Below are 24,080 nucleotides of genomic sequence, written 5' to 3'. Positions count from 1 at the left end.
GGACACAGACAATAGTGTGGCGAAGGCCTGGGGTGGGGAGTGGGTGCGGGGTGGAAGAGGTAAAGGGGGAAAAAAGGGACATCTGTAATACTTTCAACAATAAAGATAAAATAAAAAAAAAAAAAAGTCCTAACGAAATTTTAGCAAACTAAAGTCAACAATATTTTAAAAGAATAATCATTACTGCCTTAGCTGGTTTTGCTCAGTGGTTAAGAGCATCGGCCCCTGAATGTTTCTTTCTCCCCTCCCCCCCTTCTACTCTCTCTGAAGAGCAATGGAAAAAGTATCCTCAGGTGAGGATTAAAAAAAAAAAAAGAATAATCATTACCAAAAGAGATTTATCCAGTAATGCAAGGCTGGTTTAACATCCATCTAATAATGAACTATTGATATACACAACATGAATGAATCTCAAATTAATTACGATAAATGATAGAAGCCAAACAAAAGAGTTGCAATTGTATGATTCAATTTATACAAAATTCTAGACAATATTAACAAATTTATAGTGTCAGAAAATAGATCAATGTTGTCCAGGGATTGAGGTTAGAGAAGTTGGCAGGTAGGAATGGGGAGGAAGAAATACAAAGGGGCGCAAGGACTTTAGGGGATGATGGGTGTGCTCATTATCTTGATTGTGGTGATAGTTCTATGGCTTTACGGCTTTATAAATATATCAAAACCTACTGAACTGTACCCTTTAAATACATGCAGCTTACTGAATGTCAATAATACTCCAATAAGGCTGTTTTTAAGAAGGCAACATACATATTTCATAATTATCTACTTAAATTCAAATTTTAGTTCCTACTTTTCATCCCCTTAAATTGTTCTCAAGATTTTATATGGTTTCATAATCAAATGAAACTTTAATTTTTAAAGATTTTTATTTCATCAATAATGGACCTTGGATTCAATCCATTCAAAAACAGGGATAACCAACTTATACAGAACGTAAAAAGACGTGACTTATAAATCAAATAAACATTTTCTTATTTATTTCTGCTATAAAATAATCATTTTTTCTGTGCTTCAGAAATCTAGCTTTTCTTTCTTAAAATCCAGACACTGATACAGATATATTTAATCTTGTTGATGTTAAAATATAAAGAAAACTCAGACATTACCTGGCCATTCTAATATCTTTTTCTACCATTGCCTTGGCCAACTCAACATGAATATCCATGGGTTGCAAAATATGCATAGTTGATGGATGCTGAAATCGACACTTTTTCCAGTTTTCCTCTTTAAAAAAAATAATTTTAAAAATTAAATCACCTTTTTAATTTATTAAATAATTATTTTTAGATCACCAGATATTCTGTGGAAAATATTCTTATTAAAAAATAGTTAATAAACATATTCAATGAATGTCATTTTTACCTCTTTTAGCATACAAGTTAAATAACTATTTTTAAAATACAAATTGATAGGACTTAAAGGCTGTGATATAAAAATAATTCAAAATATTTATTTGGAGAATGTTTATATCACATCTTTCATTTTTAAAGTCAATGGGAAAAGCTCAGAAATTTATTGCCCTGATTACAAAATTAGAGATCAGGGTGGTTGTTGCAGGGGGGAAAAAAGAAGAAAAATAGAAAAATAAATAACAGAAAAAAGGCGGCTGCTATTCCTAAGTGCTATTACAATAGTTTAGCACACAATTCTAAAGCAAAAATAAGTTTTACCAAGAAAGTTTTCATGACGAGAAAGTGTAATAATCACTTTTCTTGAAATAGGAAGGTTCCAAAAACAGACTTCCCAATGATTACAAGAATCCTACACATATGTTAACTGAAGCAATGACTGAACATCTTTTATCACTTATAATTCAAGCAATCATTATTAAGTACATGCAACAGAAAAGGCCATTTTAATGGCCTGCATAGGTACTTCCCGTTAAGGAATTAATAGAATCCTAATATAGAAAAACTAAGTAGAGCATTATATATTTACATTTTAATAAATTTCAGTACTCATGCTAGAAGTATACATTCTACACAAAAAGACTGTAATTTCCTTCAATGACCTACTACAAAGTGATATACTCAAGACTATTTGGCAAATACTTATTGCTTCTAGAAACTAAAGAAGTACAGAGAACCAGCAATCTTTACGTAAGCAGTAGAAAACACCAAAGCTTTTGGAAAATAAATTAATTACTTTTAGGTTTTAAGACTATATCCATCTACAAAAGTAAAAGATGTAATATTACTGAAATAAAAACTAGGCTAATATAGTAAAATATTTTAAAATATTTTAAAATAAAGGCAGCAAAGGAAAACAACATCGAGACATCCCAAAAGCACTGGGACAGAGGAATTGAGCCAATAGCAACTTCTATTTTGTGTTTTGGGCAGTTTCACAGTCATATTACCAAACAAAACAAACAAACAAAAAAAACAACACTTAGATTAAAATGGTGCTAAGTCCAGTACCCTATGATGAATACCCAAATTTTTCTTCTCTATTTGTAACTGTAAGGATTTGCACCGATGAGTTTCTGTTTGGTTTTCTTAAGAGACCAAGAGGATATGTGTTCAAAATGTTACGAGTTGATACACATGCACACTTACACATATATTTACCAAAGCTACTCAACATAATTTCAAGATTCTAAAAACTGAGCAATCTATTACCTGCTCTTGCAAAGAGTAGTTGTACGCTTTTTATTTCAACATCAAACTTGTCATATGCCTTATCCATTATTTCCTCCAGAGATGAATTACTAGTCTTCTGCAAACCTTGATCTTTACTGTTGAGCTAAAATGGAGAAAAAAAAACTTCATTTTTTTAACAAAAAAGTATATAAATCAACATAATTCAGTTGTGTTTTCTTAAAACCTAACTAAAATGAAAACACTGCCCTGACTAAATTCACATTTTGCTTAGTTTTCTGATAATTATTTGCAAATATTTTATTAGAAATGTAACATTTCAGCATATATCTCTATTATGTTTGGGTAATACATTACTCAGTACATCTGCACTAACTAGCTAGTCAGTTACACAGCTGTCTATCTCAATTAACTTGTCTACACATGCAACTTTTCCTGGCTCTCAGGAGTTATCGCCGCTTATGGCTCAGCTCCCCTACTACCTATCCTAAATTCTTCAAGATGAAATAGCAAATTTTATTCCTTCTTCTCCCCACTACATACATAAAATAACTAGTCCATTAGAATTCAGCTCCAATTTCTACTTCCTTTTCCATCCTTCAAAGAAGAAAGGATTAATTCAGGACTATGCATTTTTAAATTTTCACATTTTCTCAGAGGCTTGGATTTCTACAAGGTTAAATACCCAAACAAAACTTTAAGTTATCTTATTCTATCAAACATATATTCAATTGTGTATCATTTCCTATTGTCAAAATATAAAAATTAACAAATAACGCTGTGAAATTAGACTCTGGAAACTTAAGAGTGCTTCTCTCCAATTATAAAAAGAAAACAGTAATCCAGTCCTCAAGGTCAAATCATCTACCATTACAAAAAATTTTAAGTTTTTCTTTGTTTTTTTTAATAGCCATAAAATATATATAAAATAGTCTATCTAAGCTAGGCTTGACAAAATACTAAGAAGAAATAAGTCTAGGTTTAAGAAAATTTTAAGAGGGGAAAAGTAAACTATCACATAGCTAGGTACCAAGGTGAGCAAGAATGCTCAGACAGAAATGCATATGTACCTACCTGAAATGTACCAAAATCTAAAATGAGAAGATCTGACTTTTTATGATAGAAGCCAGTCTGTGGAACTATTAGATAAGAAGGTTTCAGATTTATCTTTAAATCAAGGACTTTTCGAGTTTCAATAATATGTGTAAGTCCTAAAAAAACAAACAAAAAAACAGAATGAAAGATCAGAGGGTCAAGTTGAAATGTGTAATCATATTATTAACGAGAATATCAGTTGAAAAGTATTATGAAGGATTTTCAATTCAGCAGGTAAAGTGAAACTATATATGGTTAATGGGAAACAATCAATCATATATTCCTACAGTACAATAAATCCAACATAGCTAGCACTTTATCGAGATAGAGAATAATTCATTATTTCTTTAGTTAAGTAAGCAGATAAAGTAGTTAGTTTCAGTTCAGAGGCAATGTTGCACAAAAATATGTATTTTCCATATCACACAGTTTTCTTAAGAGCTGAGCCAGAGGGATGTCTTCCACCTCAAGCTCATTGTGAGGGCAGGTTCTTACAGGTAATGGCACACAGATTCATTTGTGTCCCATATTATTATTCTCTTTCTCACCTAATTTAGCTGGTGTATTTGACTTTGGGTAAGCCATGTATACACAATGCTATTCCACTGATTAATATAGCCTGAATTTAAGACAAAGAAAGAAAGCAACCTAAACTATTTTTAATACAATATTTACATTAGAATACACAAAATTTTGAGTGTTTAATTGATGCTTATGCAGAAAGGCAAATTCTTTACCTGTAGCTGTTCTCTCTTTAATTTCTTCCAGCTTCATCAATGTAGCTGATGTTATCTGCTCAAGATCTAATCCTTTACTTGATTGAAAGAATTCAACCACTGCATTAATGGTTTTCTGTAAAACAATTTAAAATATAAATAAATCATACACAGTACTTTCTACATTATAAATTTTAAAGTTTTTGCTTAATTCTAAACAACTGGGCTTTGAACTGAGGAGGTACCTCCAAAGATATTCTGCCCTACTGCATCTCCCTCTAGAGTGAAAGAGAACCTAAAGCAGGCAATAGCCCAAGCAAGCTTACTGAAGAGGCAACAAATGTGTGCACATCATTTAAGTAACCTTAAATATGTCCTGAGGTGTCTCTAGTTTTCGCCTTCAACTAGCCAGAAGGTAAAACTCCACTTCTTTATATTGAAATTGAATTCCCCTAGGCTTTGAAATTTAGAGAGGAAATAAGGAAGCTGTTGAGCCCTTACTTACATCCAAAACTTGAACATAAAAAATCACACATTTTGCAAGACAGAATGAGCTCTGGAGACTGGATGTACAACAATGTGAATGCACCCACAATGTGAATCCACTCTAAACTATAAAGTAAACCTAAGTTGAGGACGTCCACAACAGGGTGGAGCCGACCTGAAGTGATGCGGTGAGTAGCAAACCATGCCTATCCTATTGGCTAGCTTGAAATGAGTTGAGAGTCTAATACAAGATGAAGCTATTGATGCAGAACTTGAGCCAGCACTTTCAATAACATCTGAACGCCACTGTTCTTTGCCCCATGTGAACAATATATTAAATTCTCTCAATTACTTCTAAGGCTCTGAGTTGGTTCCAAGCACTGGGGGAAGAGAATAAGCAAACTACACGGGAGCAGCCAGTCGGGATGTCACGGCTGGGAGTAGCTGGTGTGATCAGACTTTTCAAATATTAGATTCGATTTTTTAAAATTTGACACAAGCAGAGACAAATACACCTTACAGTAGAAAAAAAAATATGTAGCACATAAAAAAAATCAAAACTGATAATCATATACTGCTTTTAAAGTAAGAATGAAAGTGCTGGTAAACTTGGCTGCTAAATATATAAATGTTAAATATGAGAGAGAAAAAATAAGAAAACCATATGTCAGATGTATAAGATGGGTTTAATAAAAATTCACTTTCTCTTTGCACTTACAGCATCATAGATGACCTCCACAGGCTGAGACTGAACAACCAGAGTCTGGTCAGCAGTGCTAGTCTCTGGATTGGTTTCAAATTCAATTTTAAGCAAGGATGACGCAGTATCACCAATTGAAGCCACAAGGGATGGTACAGTATCCTGCTGTCTCAGACCTGTGATATACCAGTGTTCTAATTTTGCTTCCACTCTACAATCCAATGAAGAAAAGGGGATACAAACAAAATTCTTTGTAATACAATGGTTTAAAATACAAATTTTTCTTTAAAATAACTCCACTGAGAGCCATGACTGAGCCCATTACTCAAAGTTGAAGTCCAAGCTTCTTAGCCTAGCATTCAATAACCCTCAGCTTGAGGTGGGTTTTTTTTTCTTTTTTTGGCTTGGCTTTTGTCCTTGTCATCCCATAAAAACCAACTTTAGCCAACTCCAGAACACTGCAGAAGTTCCTATCATTGTGGCATGAACACAACCCATACTTAACACTCATGGGACTCATATCCCTATTTTGTTCCATCCTAAACACTCCTACCTCATCCCTGCTTCTCCTACTCCTTTCCATTCAACTAGCTTAAGCCCGAGCTCTACTGGGCCAAGCTTTTCTCTTCCACAACTTAACTTGTACAGCATTAACAATAAGGTATTTAATTTTACAGTATCTTCTCACTTATAAGCTCTCTAATATGCTAAACAGATCTTAAATTAACTTTTAAAATATCCCCTCTTATATTACACCATAAAGTTCTTAAAAATGGAAACTTATTGTTCCTACAGCCTTCACAGTATCAAATCTATAAATTGAATAGTATCCAATAAATATTTATAAATAAAGGAAACAGGAATAGAACAAATGATGAGCTCCTCATATAACTCCATAAAACAAACTCAAATATACAATGACCATCTTCACACACACACACACACACAAAATAAAATTAGAGGACGACGACTATTAATCAGTTTTTAATGCTAAATAACACTACATTTGGGGGGCCTAAAGTCATACAAAAAATAAAAATTGAAATAAGATTTTTAAAACTTACTTAAGTGCTTGTGCTCCTGGTCGCTGGGATACTTTGGTGCCCAGGCCAATTATCTGAATTTTTAGTATTTCTGGAATATTTGCGTTTTCTCTTAATGTAACAGAGGTGCTTACTAATTTCAGTGTCATTATATGAGCAACATACTAAATAAAAGAATGAATGAAAATTGTTAAAGTTTAAATGACCGTTACTTAATAATTTACTTATTTAAATTTGTTGAAATACAGTGATCTACAGAACATTATGGTAGGTTTCTGTATCAATATGCTAACTATAAAAATATATATATTGGAGCCTGACCGGCATGGCTCAGCACTTGAGCATCAACCTATGATCCAGGAGATTGCTGTTCGATTCCCAATCAGGGCACATAACCAGGTTGTGGGCTCGATCCCGAGTGGAGAGGGTGTAGGAGGTAGCCAATCAATGACTCTCTCATCACTGATGTTTCTCTCTCTCTCCCTCTCCCTTACTCTCTCTGAAATCAATAAAAACATATTATAAATGTGTATATATCTATACACACATACATGGAAATTCAATACAAATTGCTTACTCAAATAGGACACAAAATCCAAAACTAATTTCTCTTAAGGGTAATGAAAATGAACTTAATAAAATATTTTGTGGCATAAATATTTAATGCAGCAGCTTTCACTAAAGCAAACTAATTCAGATCAATAATCCTTGGGATAAAAAACTGGACAAAATATAAGGAACATTTGCTTGATGGCTTTGGAGAGTTAATAAGACATTGAGAAAAAAATCCGGACCCAAAAATTTATAAGACTAAAGGTAGGACAGAAAAATGGAGATGATTCTCATCAAACTACACAGGAAGACAGCAAAAGAGGAAGCAAGAAACAAAGTACCTATGAAATAGTCCGAAAAAAATTAATAAAATGGCAATAGTAAGACCTTACCTATCAATAATTATTTTAAATGTAAATGGATTAAATTATCTAATAAAAACACACAGAATGGTAGAATGGATTAAAAAATAATATCCAACAATATGCTGCCTATATAAGAGACTCCATGAGCTTTAAGGCCATATATAAACTAAAAGTGAAGAGAAGAAAAATATATTTCAAACAAACAGTAACAAAAAAAACAAAACACAGTGGGGTAGCTATACTTGTATCAGAAAAAAATAGACTTTAACTTAAAAATTAACTTATCTCCAAAGAGATAGTCATTATTCTATCCATCAAGAAGATATAACAATTATAAATACTTAGGCATCCATAGAGCATCTATAAATATACTAACAGAACTAAACCATACACAAGAAAAAACTCAAAATGGATTAAAGGCTTAAATTACACATAAGACTCAAAACCATAAAAATACTAGAGGGAAAAAAAAGGGAGTAAAATCTCAGATATTTCTCATTGCAATATTTTTTCTGATATACATCCTCAGGAAAAGGAAACAAGAGAAAAAATAAACAAATGGGACATCAAACTAAAAACTTTTTGAACAACAAAGGAAAACATCAACAAAACGAAACAACAACCCACTGAATGGGAGAACATATGTGCCAATAATACATCTGATAAGGGTTAATATCCAAAATCTGTAAAGAACTTTTACAACTCAACACCAAAAAAACAATCCAACTTAAAAAATGGGCAAAGGACCTGAATAGACACTTCTCCAAAGAGGACATATAGATGACCAATAGACATATGAAAAGATCCTCAGTGTCACTAATCATCAGAGACATACAAATTAAAACCACAATGAGATATCACCTCACACCTGTCAGAATGGCTATCATCAATAAATCAACAAACAACAAGTGTTGGAGAGGATGTGGAGAAAAGGGAACCATAGTGCATTGTTGGTGGGAATGCAGAGTGATGCAGCCACTGCGGAAAACAGCATGGAGGTTCCTCAAAAAATTAAAAATGGAATTACTTTATGACCCAGAGATTTCACTTCTGGGACTATATCCGAAAAAACCGAAAACACTGATTTGAAAGAATATATGCACCCCTACATTCATTGCAGCATTATTTATAATAGCTAAGAATGGGAGAAGCCCAAATCAGTAGATGAGTGGATTAAAAAAACTGGTATATTAACACAATGTAATACTACTCAGCCATAAAAAAAGAAGGAAATCTTATTTTTGTGACAGTATGGATGGACTGGAGTGTACTAAGCTAAGCGAAATAAGCCAGTCGGAGAAAAACAAATACTATATGATTTCACTTATATGTGAAATCTAACGAACAAAATAAGCTAACAAAACAGAAATAGACTCATAGATACAGAAAACAGAACTGACAGCTGTCAGAGGGGAGAGGTGTTCGGGGGCTGGGTGAAAAAGGTGAGGGGATTAAGAAAAAACAACACAGATTCAGACCACAGTAGGGTGCCTACCAGAGTGAAGCTGGGTGGCATCGGCAAAAGATGATAAGGGGAATAAAAGGTGGCGGAAGGAGTTTTGACTTTGGGTGTGATCACACAATATAATTTATAGATAATGTATTATAGAACTGTATACCTGAAGCCTATATAATTTTATTTGAAAATGTCACCCCAATAAATTCAATGAATATTTTTAAAAATTTTAAAAAAAATAAAAGGAGAGATAGACAGTAATACAATATTAGTTGGAGACTTTAATAGCCCACTCTCAATAACAGATAGATCATCTGGACAGAAAATCAATAAGTAAACAGTGGATTTGGACAATGCTATAAGCCAAAGGAAACTAATAGACAGAACATTCCCTCCAACAGCACCAGAATAAACATTCTTCTCAAGCTAACACAAAATACTTTCTCGAATATATCATGTATTAGGCCATGAAACAAGTCTCAAAAAATTCAAGAAGATACAAATTATATCAAATATCTTTTCTAACCACATTTAATGAAACTAGAAATCAATAATAGAAGAAAGCTACAAAATTCACAAACACATGGAAATTAAACACACCCCCAAACAATCAATGGAAGAAGAAACCAAAAAAGAAAAATATCATGAGCACACAAAAAAATGAAAACACAAATTACCAAAAACTTATGGGATGCAGCAAAAGCAGTTCTATCAGGGAAGTTTATAGGAATAAACACCTACATCAAGAAAAAAGAAAGATCTCAAACAAACAACCTAACTTTACATCTCAAGAAACTATAAAAAAACAAACAGCCTGAAGTTAGAAAAAAAAGGAATTAATAAAGATTAGAGCAGAAATAAATGAAATAGAGAACAGGAAAACAACAGAAAAAATTAACAAAAGTGAGTTGGTTCTTTGAAAAGATAAACAAAATTGACAAACCTTTAGCTAGACCAAGGGAAAAAAAGAGAGAAAACACATGAGTACAATTTAAAAATGAGAGAGGAGACATTACAACTGATACCACAAGAGACTACTATGAACAACTCTTTACAAACAAATTGGACAACCTAGAAAAAATGGATAAATCCTAGACACAAAAAATCTACCAAGACTTTATCATGAAGAAATAAAAAATCTGAACAGACTATAATGAGTAAGGAGATTCAATAAATAATCAAAAACCTCCCAACAAAGAAAAGCCCACAACCAGATGCATCCACTGGTGAATTCTACCATTAAAGAAGAATTTATTCTTCTAATCCTTCTTATAGTCTTCCAAAAATTTGAATTGAAGGGAACACTCTCAAACTCATTTTACAAGGCCAGCATTATCCTCATACCAAAGCTAGAAAAGGACACTAGCAAAAACAAAAATTAAGGGCCAGCACCACTGATAAATATAGATGCAAAAGTTCTCTGCAAAATACTAGCAAACTGAATTCACAAGCACATTAAAAGGGTCATACACCGTAATCAAGTGGGATTCATCTCTAGGATGCAAGAATGGTTCAATGTATATGAATCAATAAATGTGATACATCACATGAATAGAATGAAAGATAAAAATCACATGATCATCTCGAGATGTAGAAAAATCATTTGACAAAATACAACATCCATTCAAGATAAAACCTTTCTGAATAAATTGAGTATAGAAGGACTATACCTCAACATAATAATCGCCATATCTGACAAGCCATAGCTAGCATCATACTCAATTGGTGAATGGTCGAAGGCATTGCCTCTAAGACCAGGAACAAGACAAGGGTGCTCACTCTCAGCACTTCTATTCAATATAGCATTGGAAGTTCTTACCAGAGCAGTAAAGGATCCAAATAAGAAAGAAAAAAGTAAAAATGCCTCTGCTTGCAGATGATATGGTCTTATATATAGAAAATACTAGACTCCACCAGAAAAATGTTAGGATAATGAATAAATTCAGTAAAGTTACAGGATACAAAATCCATATACAAAAATCAATTGTTTCCATATACTAAAAATGAATTATCTGAAAAAATGAATAAAACAATCCACTTACAATAGCATCAAAAATAATAAAATACTTAGAAATAAATTTAACCAAGGAGGTGAAAGATATGTATACTGAAAACTATAAAATACTCATGAAAAAAAGTTGCAGACGACAAATAAATGAAAAACTATGGATTAGAAGAATTAATATTGTTAAAATGTCTATACTACTCAAAGTATTCTATAGATTCAATGCAATCCCTATGAAGATTACAATGGTATTTTTTATGAAAACAGAAAAAAATCCTAAAATTCGTATGGAACTACAAAAGAACTCAAATAACCAAAGTAATCTTGAAGAAGAACAAAGCTAGAGGCATCACATTTCCTGACTTCTAACAATATTACAAAACCACAGTAATCAAAACAGTATAGTCCTGGCATAAAAACAGGTACATAGATCAATGAAACAGAATCAAAAACCCAGAAATAAACAGATGCGTATGCGGTCAACTAATGTTTGACAAGAGAGCAAAGAATACTCATGGAGAAAAGACAGTATCTTTAATAAATGATTCTAGAAAAACTGGATATTAACTGCACCCCTATTTAGACCACTCACAAAAATTAATTTGATACTATAAGATAATACAGTAAAATGAAACAAAATACCTCTTAGACTACCTAAATAATTACCTGTTTGGGTAAAGTTAGGTTGTGGGTGCTCTCACTATAACCAATAGCCGTGAAGAACTTATCTTTTTCCTCTGGAGTCATAAGGTCATCAATAGCTACAAAAAAGAAAAAGAGAATATTTTAAGAAATCAACTGCTTCAGTTTTACAGATACAATAAAATAAAAGAAATCAAACCAAACTAACAAGTGCCATAAAATCAACAGAAACAAATGCTAAAGCAGAAGCAGCCAGATAATTTCCTCTAATACATTACTTTGACTAGTTTTTAAAAATCATGTCTGTTTTTTTAGATCAAGAAAAAACAAATACCATTAAGGGAATTCAGATCTCCTACAAGGATTTTAGAATTCTCTAAGTATTTTCAAAATTAAGTGAAACTTTTAATTAAATATCCATGTAAAAAGTAACAATTAGAAATGCAAAATGTGGTGATTTCTGAATTTCAACTTTTTAAATTTCACAAATAATTTTTCTCAAAAAAAATCAAAGTTTCGTTCCAACTTGAAAAACACAGAAATGTGCCAGCCTGATGTATCTGTTTTTATGTTAACTACACTGAGCTACTTTTATTTCAAAAGTATTATGAAATAAAGTTCAACTGACTGGCTAAAATATAATTTATATAGTTTATCTTATCAGTGTACAATAAATTACTTGACTTGGAACTTACTTTCAGGAATCAAAGATTCTTCATCTTTTTTCTTACATTCCTTCTTACTCCAAAACCCACTAAACCAGCCTCCACGTTTCTCGCCTGCGTCAGTAGACTTGTTCCTTAATTTTTGCCCAGACCGAATCACCTGAAAAATAAAAATAAAAAAATTTAATTGAAGAGTAAATGTCCTCTTCATTTTCAGGTGTAGCCAGGTAAGAACAATGGTTAATACTTTTAAACACTACATTGGGTTAAAAACAGTCAAGAAAGACAGTTCCTTCTGAAATGGTGTTCAGCACGTGGTTAATGTTGTCTATTAATTTACTTTCCACACCTATTAATAGCATTTTGTTGGGAATATAGTCAAGGGTTCAAGTGAAGTTTTTCTGAGCAATGTCTTCCAAATTTTTAAGTTAAGGAGTCACTAGAACTGAAAGGATAATGCTTCCACATTCGAAAGTCTGGCCACAGAACGAGCAAAAGGAGTTCATGAAAGCCAGAGTGTACAGAACAGAATCCTAGAGGGAGAAGAGCCAGAAAACGGGATACCTGGGTATAAATCTGCACAAATTTCAGTCGAACCTAAGCTTTGCATGTATGAACCTGACATCAATGAAAGTAACAAAGGTTCAGAGACCTCAACTGAGATATGAACCATCTGCACAAGTCTCAAACTCCTATACTGTTCATGTGCAAAACAGGCCCAAACAACATACAAAAGGTTGAAACAACTGAATTGGTGTCTGAACCACTATCCACAGAAGGCAAAACAGAACCTAAGATCAGAACCTAACTAGGTCACTTGCTGAGACATAAATATCAAGTTTCTAGATAACAGGACCTAGAGACTATACAATAGAATATTCACATGTCCATGATACAACCCAAAATTATCTGATGTATTGAAAAACAAAACAAACAAACAAACAAACAAAAACCCAGGAAAATATGATCAATTCTCAAAGAAAAAGATAATCAGCAGATGCCAATAATTAGATAACCTAGATGTTGAAAGTATCATAGAAACTGTAACCTGTTACATGAGATAAAAGAAAATGCACTTAAAGTTACTAACATGATAAAATGAAAACTTTAGAGGAACTCAATAGGAATTTTAGACCTGAAAAACACAGTATCTGAGGTAAAAAAGAAACTCCTAGTATGGGCTCAATAGTAAAATGGAAATGATAGAGGGAAGAGTAAATTGAACACACAGCAATAGAAATTTTCCAGTCTGAACAAAGCCTCAGGGACTTGTGGTATAATATCAAAAAAGTCATACATATATCTATATATACATATATGTATACATATGTACTTACTTATGTGTTCATAAAATCATTTTTAAAAATACATATTATGTGTGTGTTCATAAAATCATTTTAAGAAATAATAGCTGAAACATCTCATATTTGGGAAACCTAATGGTCAGGTCTCAGTCCTCAGGTCAGTTGACCAATCAGATGCACCTGTCACAGTTGATCACCCCCCTCTTCCTTGAAATTCTTTCTTCACTTGGCTTTGAGGATATTACGTTCATAGACCATGCCACCTACATCTCTGACAACTCCTCATGGTGATCTCTGCTAGTTCCCATCTCTCTGACCTATAAACAATAGATTGCTGCAGGTCTTTAGAGCCCACCTCTTCCCTAGCTACTCTAACTTTTTAGGTGATTTCATCTAATGTCATAGGTTTAAATGCCACCTGTGTGCTGACCCCTGCTAAATGTATATCTCCAACACAGACTTCTCTTCTAAACTCCACATTCCTGTATCCAATTGCCTACTCCAATATATCCACATTAATGTCTAAAAGGGCTAAAACTTTATAGGTCCAAAAGTGAACTCCCGATCTCCCATCTCACCCAAGCTTGTTCCATCTTTCCCATCACATTTCATAGCAACTCCATCTTCCCAACTGCTCCAAGACAAAATCCTTAGTCATCTCTGATTTCTCTCACTTACAATCCATTCTAATCAGTTGGGAAATGTTGGCTCTACCTTCAAAACATATCCAGAATCTGACTCTTAGTGATCACTCCACTGCAACCACTCTCAGCCATGCTAACATTATCTCTCAAATATTTCAAGAGCATCCTAACGAATCTGTTTTCGGTTTTGCCCTCCTTCATGTGGTCTGTTTTCAAAATAGCAGCCAGAGGAAGTTTTAAAACCTAAGTCATATTATATTATTCTATTCATAAAATGGCTCCCTAATTCAGAGTAAAAGCCAAAATCCACACAATTGTTTTTAATACCCTACAGAATCCTACCCGACTCCAACAATCACCCCTCCTACTCCTCCCACTACCTTACTTCTCTGACCGCATTAACCACCGTCTCTCCTCTCTCTCACCACACTATTTAATTATTCCCTCAATAAGCCAGATATGCTCCCACCCCCAAACCTTTCAACTTGCTCTATTCTGATTGGTACACTTTCCCTCAGGTATATTTCTGATGGGCTCCCTTACTTTCTTCAGGTCTTTGCTCAAATGTATCCTTCTTAGTGAGACTGTCCCTTACCATCTTATTTAAAACTGCAACACTATTATGATCACAGCCTAGCCTCCGCACTCTCTATATTACTTTCTACTTTATTTTTATTTTTTGTTTATTATCATTCTTCAATTATAATATAAAGGGTTTTTGATAATGATGATGATAAAGAAAAAAAGGTCACTTCTTTAGTAATTACTATATGCCAGGCACATAATAGTCTAAGTCGTTTACATCAGATATCATATACTTCTCATAGCAACTCTATGATGTAGGTACTATGAATTCATCCTATTTTACACATGAGGAAACTGAGGCACAACAAGTATTAGTTGGCAAAGTTGGGATTAGAATCCAGACCACGTGACTCCCAAGTCCACACTCTTAACCATAACGCTAGTGTACAGTGATTTTTAACCCGTGTCCCATGGCACACTGGTGAGCCGCAAGAATTTCTAAAACAACATGCCATACCTAACTGCTTTGTCAGGGGAACTGACCTCTTTACCCTCAGATCGTCAAATTAAAAATGACGACAGAATACACAATAAGAGCTGGTGGGTGTGAATAAATCAAAACTGTCAGATTTGCAAAAAATGTACTTTTTTGGTGTGCCACAGAATTGTAGTAACTAGTTTATGTGTGCCGTAACATAAAAACCTGAAAACCACTGCGCTAGTACAACAGGGTCTCAATGAGCCTTTGCTAAGTAAATGAACTAACAAGCATATATGCTTCAATCCCATTTAGAAACATAAGCATGTGTACAGAGTTCTATCAGCATAAAAAAAGTCTAAAACAATATACAGAAATGTATTAACGATGGTTATCTTTGCTGTGTGACATAATGGGTATTTCTATTTTCTTTTTCTGTGGACCTATATCCTCAAACTTTTGTATAATGAGTTGTATTACACTTGTAATTCGTTTTTTAAATACCAAAACAAAGTCATGTTACAGAATAACAGAAGTAACAAGGAACAGTGCAGACAAGGTGCCAAGTGGGATAAGCCAGCAATTATGAAACATTATAAACAGATTGATTCCCATTTTGGAAAAAAGAAAAGAAAGGAAGGAAGAGAAGAAGAGAGAGAGAGAGGAGGGAGAAAGGGAAGAAAAAAGATCAGTGAAGCCAAGGAGGAAGGAATGGAGGGAAGAGAAAACAAAGCAAAGATAAAGTGAAAGAAATGGGAGAGAAGCAGCAAAAGGAGGTCGGCGCACAGGCATGGGAGAAACCCTAGGAGTCTGTAGGTAGAATGTTAACAGTTAGCATTCTGTGTTGCGAGAATAAAGGGTGACTTTTATTTACCTTCTTTTGGGGGGAGTTCAAATTTTCTATTTTAAAATTTAAAATTTTTTCTCCTTAATGTCACCTTTCCCCACCCCCCGTATTTCAATTATTTTCCTGAGACAAAATGAAGCTATTAAAACTCAACCTTTATTCTCACTCAACTGAACAAATCTCAACAACACCCCATGAAACTTAGATTTCTTGATCCTAGGTTTAAAGGAGTAGTAATAACATGTTCAAAACATAAAATCAGCTAATAAAAATAATTACCTCAACTTGTGCTTGCTGCCTTGCTAAAACAATGTTAAAAACATCTAGAGTCTTCTCCAAATCCTATAAAATAAAGACAAGGAAAATGATCATTAGAGAGAAAGAGTATTTTTTTCTTCTATGACATCCACGCTTACTTGTTAGTCCATGAACAAACAGTATTTGTGATCTAATTAAAGTTTAAGTATAAATTTCAACATGCACTTGACTTTTACATTTTTAACGTTTTCAAAATAAGAAATAAGTTTTCCAAGAAAGTGAATCATCATTAAATATGGAAATAAGAATTTTAATGAGACCATTACAATACACAGGTAGTCATATATGCAAATGGAAACAAGACTATCTAGAAAGGGGACTTGTATTATGTATTATCCTATAGGTCTTACTTCTGACTCCCTCTAATCTATATTATTTTATAACCATTGTACTAAAGGCACCATTATAAAACACAAAATTTTTAAATGTAAAACTCTGCAAATCACAAGTAATCTAAAGAAGAAGCTGATTTGGGGAATTTACATAAAAGTATGTAAGGGGAGCCTGGATGGCTCAGTTGGCTGGAGCATCGTCCCATTCACTAAAAAGGTTACGAGTTCAATTCCCAGTCAGGGCACATACCTAGGTTTCGAGTTCAATCCGCTGGGATGAGTCTGGGAGGCAACCGATCGATGTTTCTCTCACACCCATGTTTGGCTTTCCCTTGACTTCCTTTTCCTCCCTCCCTCTCTACCTCCGCCCCCTCCCCCATCTGTCTCTCTCTTCCCCTTCCTCGCTCTCTAAAATCAATAAAAGCATAACCTCAGATTCATTAGATTCCACATATAAGTGAGATCACATGGTACTAGTCTTTCTCTGACTGGTTTATTCCACTTAGCATTATACTCTCCAGGCCCATCCATGCTGTCATAAAAGGTGAGAGTTCCTTCCTTTTTACAGCCGCAGAGTAGTCCAAACAAAACGGAACCAGGGCCTGACAGCTGTCAGAGAGGACGTGGGGGGGCGCACAGGATGAAAGAGGGTGGAGAGGACAGCCGAAGAGCACACATGCACTGACCATGAACCCAGACGGCAGTGTGGTGAGGGCCAGAGAGGGGGGAGGGCAGGTCTGGGTGGAGGGGGCAAAGGGAGAGAATGGAGGACAGCTGTAATATCAACAATAAAAATAAAACATAATTTAAAAAATATATATCCTTGGGTAAGGATTAAAAACAAAAAGTATGTAAGAGGAATCTAGTGTGTCCCACTAGCCCTTGCGGCAGGTGCTCTGTGAGCTGTCTCATGCATACCTCACAACTCCATAAAACAGATACTGTTTCCAGTTTACACAGGACAACATAAGACGAAATGTTAAGAAACCTAATGCGCTTTCTAATATACAATACTGGTGATTGTCCTATACTTCATAACAACAGGAATTCAATTCTTTACATTATGAATTTGTGGGAGAAAGTTATATAATCAAGATCAGATGATTTTAAGCAAATTATATATTCAGTATGGTGTTTTCTACATTTCAAAAGGGGATAAATAAGACTCTTCCTATCTTGAGAATAAGAACTGTTTATTATAGATAATAATTTGAACTCTTTTTAAGAAGCCACTAGCAAACCTAATAATATACATCTAGCTAATAATAAACAGCTCTAATATTGATTTTCTAAACATTATTATAAATACCAAACATATCTCTCCAAATAATTTACAGTAAACTCATTTTATCTGATATTAGGATGAGTGGGAAAAGTTTTTAAAGAAGAAAAAAACTGGAAAAAAGTACTGTGCATTTCCCCATAAAATTCTCTCAGAAAGAGATCAGCACTATTCTTTCTAAAATTATATTTTAATTCAAATTAATTTAGAAGAATTAACATTAAAGGATGATTTAACAAATAATACCTTTCAACAATATATGCAAGATATACCTGAATTTGTTTCTGTATTTCTTCTGGGACTTTAGTCTGGGTTAGCTTGTTTTTGTAGACACTTTTATAACTCTTGAGCAACTGCCTGTGCTTTTTAATGTTACTCCATGACCACATCTGTGTATGCCTTCTTATATGAACTTCAAGAACAGAATCAATTGCATATTTCCACCTGCAAATCAATTTTTTTTAATGCACATCTGAAAATAAAGGTTTAAGAAAAAGCAGGAAGATAGCTTTGACTTTTAGACCTAATCTGTTACACTTTCTGTTATTAACCGTTTTCCCGTTTTCCCGTAAGAGCTCAGCAATAATGTTTCAATTCCCCAGTATAATTCTCTGACTTAAATAGGTTATGAAACAAACAAACCACTTTACCAAAGCAAAATCATAAAGACACAAAATGACATGTTGTGCAAAATTAATAGCATCCAATATGGTTATAACATTGAGTCCATGTGGATGACTAAAGGGCATTAAGACCAAAAAATGTTCAAAGTCTTGAATACTAAATTAAGAATTTGGAAATAATCTGGGATAAGTACAACAGAATGTGTTTTTGAAAAAAAAGTAACAAGGACATAATATAAAAGATACCCCTCTCATTTATATAAAAAAGTGGCTTCATTACATGGCTTTAAAGGTACCACAACTCTGACAGTCCCTAACTATATGATTATGTTCCTTTTTTAAAAAAATAATGTTTCTTTTTATTGAAAGTATTATATTTTCCCTTTAAGAATACAATTTAAAAAGACAGTTGTTCATGCCTTTAAATATTTTCACTGTCAGGAGGAAGGTAAATTAATCTAGCAGGATGTGTCTTATTGAAAACAAAACAAAACAAGACACAAATTCTAACTTACCATTGTCGACCATTGGTATGAAGTGGCAAACAAGGTTTATATTTCCTGTAAGGGGCATTTCTAACCATGTAATCCACTGACTCCAAAAAGTCAATCATACTTAAGTACTATTAAGACAAAAGCAAAGTTACACTGATTAGACTGCACACATGAATAAACACTAAAGTAAGATAAAGCTACTCAATCTCCCTTCTGATCACCAATACAACAAATCAGTGCATCTGGCTATAGCTCAAATAGAGGAAAACCCACACACGTAACATGGCTGTAGGTAAGATAAAGAAAGGGGGAAGTCTAGCTTCTTCCTCTTTATTTTTCACAATGCATTTCTGCCCAAGGGTTACCATATGGCTAGTAAGCACATAAAATGTGGATAGTCTGAACTTAAATGTATTGTAAGTGTAAAATATACCTCAGATTTCAAAGACTTAGGAAAAAAAGGATGTAAAGTATCTTAACAATTTTTTATATTGAATACCTGTTAAAACGATAATATTCTTGCCCAACCTGTGCGGCTCAGCAGTTGAGCATCTACCTAGGATACAGGAGATCACAGTTCGATTCCTATCAAGGCAAATGCCCAGGTTGCGGGCTTGATCCCCAGTGGGGGGCGAGCAGGAGCCAGTCGATCAATGACTCTCATCATTGATGTTTCTCTCTCTCTCTCCCCCCCTCTCCCTTCCTCTCTCTAAAATCAACAAAGACAATGTTTTTTAAAAAAAATTTAATATTCTAGATAGGTTAAATAAAATGTTAATAATTTTAAATCATTTCATCTTTTTTTTTTTTAAATATATCTTTATTGATTTCAGAGAGAGTAGAGGAGAGGAGAGGGAGAGAGAGAGACAGAAACATCAATGATGAGAGAGTCATTGATCAAGCCCGCAACCGGTCATGTGCCCTGACCGGGAATCGAACCCCGATCGCCTGGATCCTAGGTCGACGCTCAACCGCTGAGCCACGCCCGGCCGGGCTAAATCATTTCGTCTTTTCTTCTTACTTAGCTAATGTAGCTACTAGAAAATTTAAAGTTACACATATAACTTGCATTGTATTTTTAATACACTACACTGGCTAAACGCTCAATTAGTTATAAATAAATCCCTGTACTCCTTTCACTTCCAATTTTCTAGGTCTGTTATCCAAACTCCCTGGGCATATAACCAAACTTGAGAAAACAAGTAAAAAAATAAAAGCTGCCAACATAGCTGTTCTAAAAAATAAGTAAACAATATTGAATATAAGTGTCTGCTATTACAAACTGAGGAAGGAAAAAAATATTAAAATCTCTATCAACAATTGGGAATTAAGTGGAAATAATGTCATTTACTATAATTTGATAAGATTCTCCACCAATAAGACAAAAAATCAGATAAAATGAAACTATTTCTTAAATTTGATATATACTTTCTTTCTAAAAAACATGTATAGTCCATCTAGTTTTAGGAGTTAAATCTCACATAACAAACGAAACACACCATCAGAACACTGGAAAGAAATAATCGCAATGGACAAAAGCAGTCAGGTTCAAGGTACATCAAAGTTAGAAACGTCCAAATGAATCTTACCTGAGGTTTGCTCAGTTCAATAGCAATATTTTGTACTTCTATGTTCCAATCAAGTTTGGGTGTTTTGAGCTCTGTTTCTGCATAAGGATTCATGTAAAGTTTTGCAGAAGCTGATATTGGCTGGAAAACTGAGAACACAGGAGAAGTAGTAAGATGCCTTTATATGCTCCTACATATGAACAACTGTAAATAATTATAAGAACACTGTTACTCTGAAAGTAAAGAAAAATGGTTAAAAATATGTTAAAAAGAACTACCAAGAAATATTTAAGCATCTATTTATCTGCATAATATCAATTGTCAAGCTCAATGGTTAAAGTGGAATCCCCAAAAAGGAAATTGGGTTCCTATGCTTCTAAGTAAGAAATGTACAAAATACAGACAATCTGCTCTTGGTCAGTCACACTCTGTGTAAAATTAGGCTTCTCTTCCTTGCTACAAGATAGTTAATGATTTTATTACTCATTTAAAATACTAATACAAGGTAGGAAACAAATATTTTGTTTAATCCTCACCTGAGGACATGCTTAGAGAGGGGAAGGAGGAGAGAAATCGAGAGAGAGAGAGAGAGAAAACGACGTGAGAAAGAAACATCAATCAGTTGCCTTCTGTACATGCCCCGACCAGGGATCAAACTGGCAACCTTTTGGTGTACAACCAACTGAGCTACTCGGGCTGGGCGGTAGGAAATAAAATTTGGTTAATTTCTGTCTTATTTAATCACTGGCAGAATTTAGGAACAGAACCATGAATAAAATTCATACTACCCAAAAAAAATTGCTTATTCTTTTACAATTTTCAAAACCATCATTACATATATTCTTAGAATAAACTAAAGAAAATATGTGAAGTTGAGAAGCAGTATGAAAAGGTGTATTAGGGAAGATAATAGAGCAAAGTAAAGTGACAAATTTTAACTATGAATAGTATTAAAATTATATTAATTGTAATACCTTATATAGTATTTACAGTTTGCATGATAATATAAAATTTCAACTAATTTAGAGGTTATTTATAAGCGAAAGATGCCTAAAAATGAAGTTGTAGAACTTTCTGAACTAGTTCTTTCATGAGAAAAATTCTTTCACAAGGAGCAGCATGTGAAAACTCTGTTGGCATTGAATAGAGAGGCCAATGAACGTAAAGAGAAAGTATCAACTCTCTGACAGCAGCAACAGCTATAAAAGAATGAGAAGAAATCAATGTGAGCCAGGGTGACAGGGAGTGCAAAGAACACGGCATCGCAGCTGAGGATGAACATAAAGGGTACAAACTAACGGCTTCTTTACAATTAAGCAAAAATGGAGAAAACAGATGAGATAAATAGATAAGCAGGCAGATTTGTTAGAAATCGATTTTTAAATAAAGAAAGAAAAGGCTACCAAGAAAAACTCATATAAAAAAGTCTCTAACGTGGTTGATTTGTCTTAACACTGCAACAATGAGTGACATGCTAGGGGTGACCTGAAAACCAAGATCTCAGAGAGCTAGTTAGTAAGCAAAGCAAAGCAAAGCAAACCTAATTCCTAAAACACAGAAAGTAACAAGGTAAGAAGGAAATATGGAGGTCAAAAGGGGTTAGCTGTTGGGGGTGAACTACAGCCACACTGTCCTTCTCTCTCTTACCAGCAGTGTGCATGTTATAATCTATTCCTAAATAATTATAATCCAAATATGCCATATCATAAAATTAATACTTTGTCAAAGTAATTTTATCAATGAAGTATTTAATTCCAGGCTTCCTATTACATGAAATAAACTTTAACCATTACTTACTATATTGATGTTTTGGGAGTATATCATTACTAGTAAGAATTTCACTTTTCAGATGATCCTAAACAAAAAATTTGAATTATATGAAAATTAAAAATGAAATACACACATATTCAGCCAAAAAAATCAGTACAAAATCTGTACACACATACCAAAAAAAAAAATACTTGGTCTTAAATCAGTATCTTTATTTCTCTCTTTGTGATTACTAATGCATTAAAAAAAAAAAACAAAAAAACCTGAACATTATTTACAGCTATATTTCTTTAAACTAAAATAGAGAAGCAGATAATTTTTTAAACTCTAAATATCTAGAAACATTAAAACATTGTGTTCTCCATAGTAATCCATTAAAAAAACACTAAACATTATCGCCAAATATATTCCTTTACAATAAAACACAGAAGAAAAAAATTGTTAATTCTAAATATCTAGAAACATTATAACATTGTGACTTTAAAATATACATATATCTATATAAACATCCATGAACTGGGATCTCAAACAATTTCTAGACAAAGGCAAATTATTTGTGCTACAGCATATGAGAAATAATAGATAGAACCTTAGAATTAATTCAGTTCCAAAATCCAACTGTTCTTCTTTTCTCCTCTAAGTAAGTAAACAAGACTAAGACTGGCTTAGCACACTGAAGTTGTAAATTAATCTTTCACTATTCAGGAAATTATTATCACAAATGCCTAAAACATTAGCTAAGAATTTCTTTTTAAGATTTTCTTTGAAGAGGGAGAAGGCGAGAGGGAGAGAGGGGGAGAGAGGGGAAGAGAGAGATAGAAACATCAATATGAGAGTGAAACATCCATCCTATGGCTGCCTCCCACACCCCCTATTGGCATGTGCCCAGACGGGGAATTGAACCAGTAACCTTTCAGTTCACAGGACAACACCCAACCAACTGAGCCACACTGGCCAGGGCTAAGAATATATTCTTTAGATCTGAAAGATATCATCTTTCTTTACAGTACTCTTCAAGTAATCATTCTCATATAAAACACCATGATGTAACCAAATGCTATCAAAATGAGAGTGTCAAAAACCCTAAGTGCAGTTTTGATTCAATAGTATAGGTTCTCATCTCACTAACCGAATGAGTTCACAAAGATCTTCAAAAACAAAAGTACTTTTTTAAAAGACAGAGTGGATACCAAAAACTGTGTTTTACACTTCTGATTTAATTATATACAACTTTAACAAAAGACTGACATCCTGTTCTCATTAGGGATCTCTTATGTTAAACAAATATAGTAGGTGTAGTCAGCTCTTCCAGATAAAAAAAATTACCAAGATCTGTTCCCGTGATTTCTGGTAAGACATGCTGCAGTTTACATTCCAGTAGGCACTAAGGCTATCAAGTCGGATAAGCTATAAAAGAAAGTTTGAAAGAGGTCAAGCAACTAAGAGTGAAATTATGAATCAATATTAAAAGATTATTCTCATGTTCAATATCCCAAAATTATCCAATTGCCATTTTGAACTGATAAAGGAAAGAAAATAATGCAAAAAT

At 33.6% G+C, this 24,080-nt stretch overlaps 1 protein-coding gene across 2 annotated transcripts in view; it reads right to left on the bottom strand.

Annotated features, from left to right (window-relative positions):
• The window catches only part of VPS13C (vacuolar protein sorting 13 homolog C), a 168,592-nt gene that overhangs the window by 106,294 nt on the left and 38,218 nt on the right, over window positions 1–24,080 (bottom strand). For both annotated transcript variants that reach the window (XM_087821106.1, XM_087821108.1), the window contains exons 9-22: window positions 23,858–23,938; window positions 22,559–22,616; window positions 20,783–20,910; window positions 19,215–19,321; window positions 18,349–18,520; window positions 16,424–16,486; window positions 12,377–12,506; window positions 11,706–11,800; window positions 6,683–6,825; window positions 5,637–5,829; window positions 4,454–4,568; window positions 3,696–3,832; window positions 2,643–2,766; window positions 1,128–1,245 (exon numbers count right to left, since the gene is read on the bottom strand). In XM_087821106.1, coding sequence (XP_087677232.1) covers window positions 1,128–1,245; window positions 2,643–2,766; window positions 3,696–3,832; window positions 4,454–4,568; window positions 5,637–5,829; window positions 6,683–6,825; window positions 11,706–11,800; window positions 12,377–12,506; window positions 16,424–16,486; window positions 18,349–18,520; window positions 19,215–19,321; window positions 20,783–20,910; window positions 22,559–22,616; window positions 23,858–23,938 — 1,664 coding nt within the window. The remainder of the gene's footprint in view (window positions 1–1,127; window positions 1,246–2,642; window positions 2,767–3,695; window positions 3,833–4,453; window positions 4,569–5,636; window positions 5,830–6,682; window positions 6,826–11,705; window positions 11,801–12,376; window positions 12,507–16,423; window positions 16,487–18,348; window positions 18,521–19,214; window positions 19,322–20,782; window positions 20,911–22,558; window positions 22,617–23,857; window positions 23,939–24,080) is intronic.

Source organism: Miniopterus natalensis, chromosome 1 (assembly GCF_054644295.1).
Source record: "Miniopterus natalensis isolate mMinNat1 chromosome 1, mMinNat1.hap1, whole genome shotgun sequence".
Lineage (NCBI taxonomy): Eukaryota > Metazoa > Chordata > Mammalia > Chiroptera > Miniopteridae > Miniopterus > Miniopterus natalensis.
Note: the sequence above shows the minus strand (reverse complement) of the source record. Positions and strands in the feature narration are given on the sequence as shown.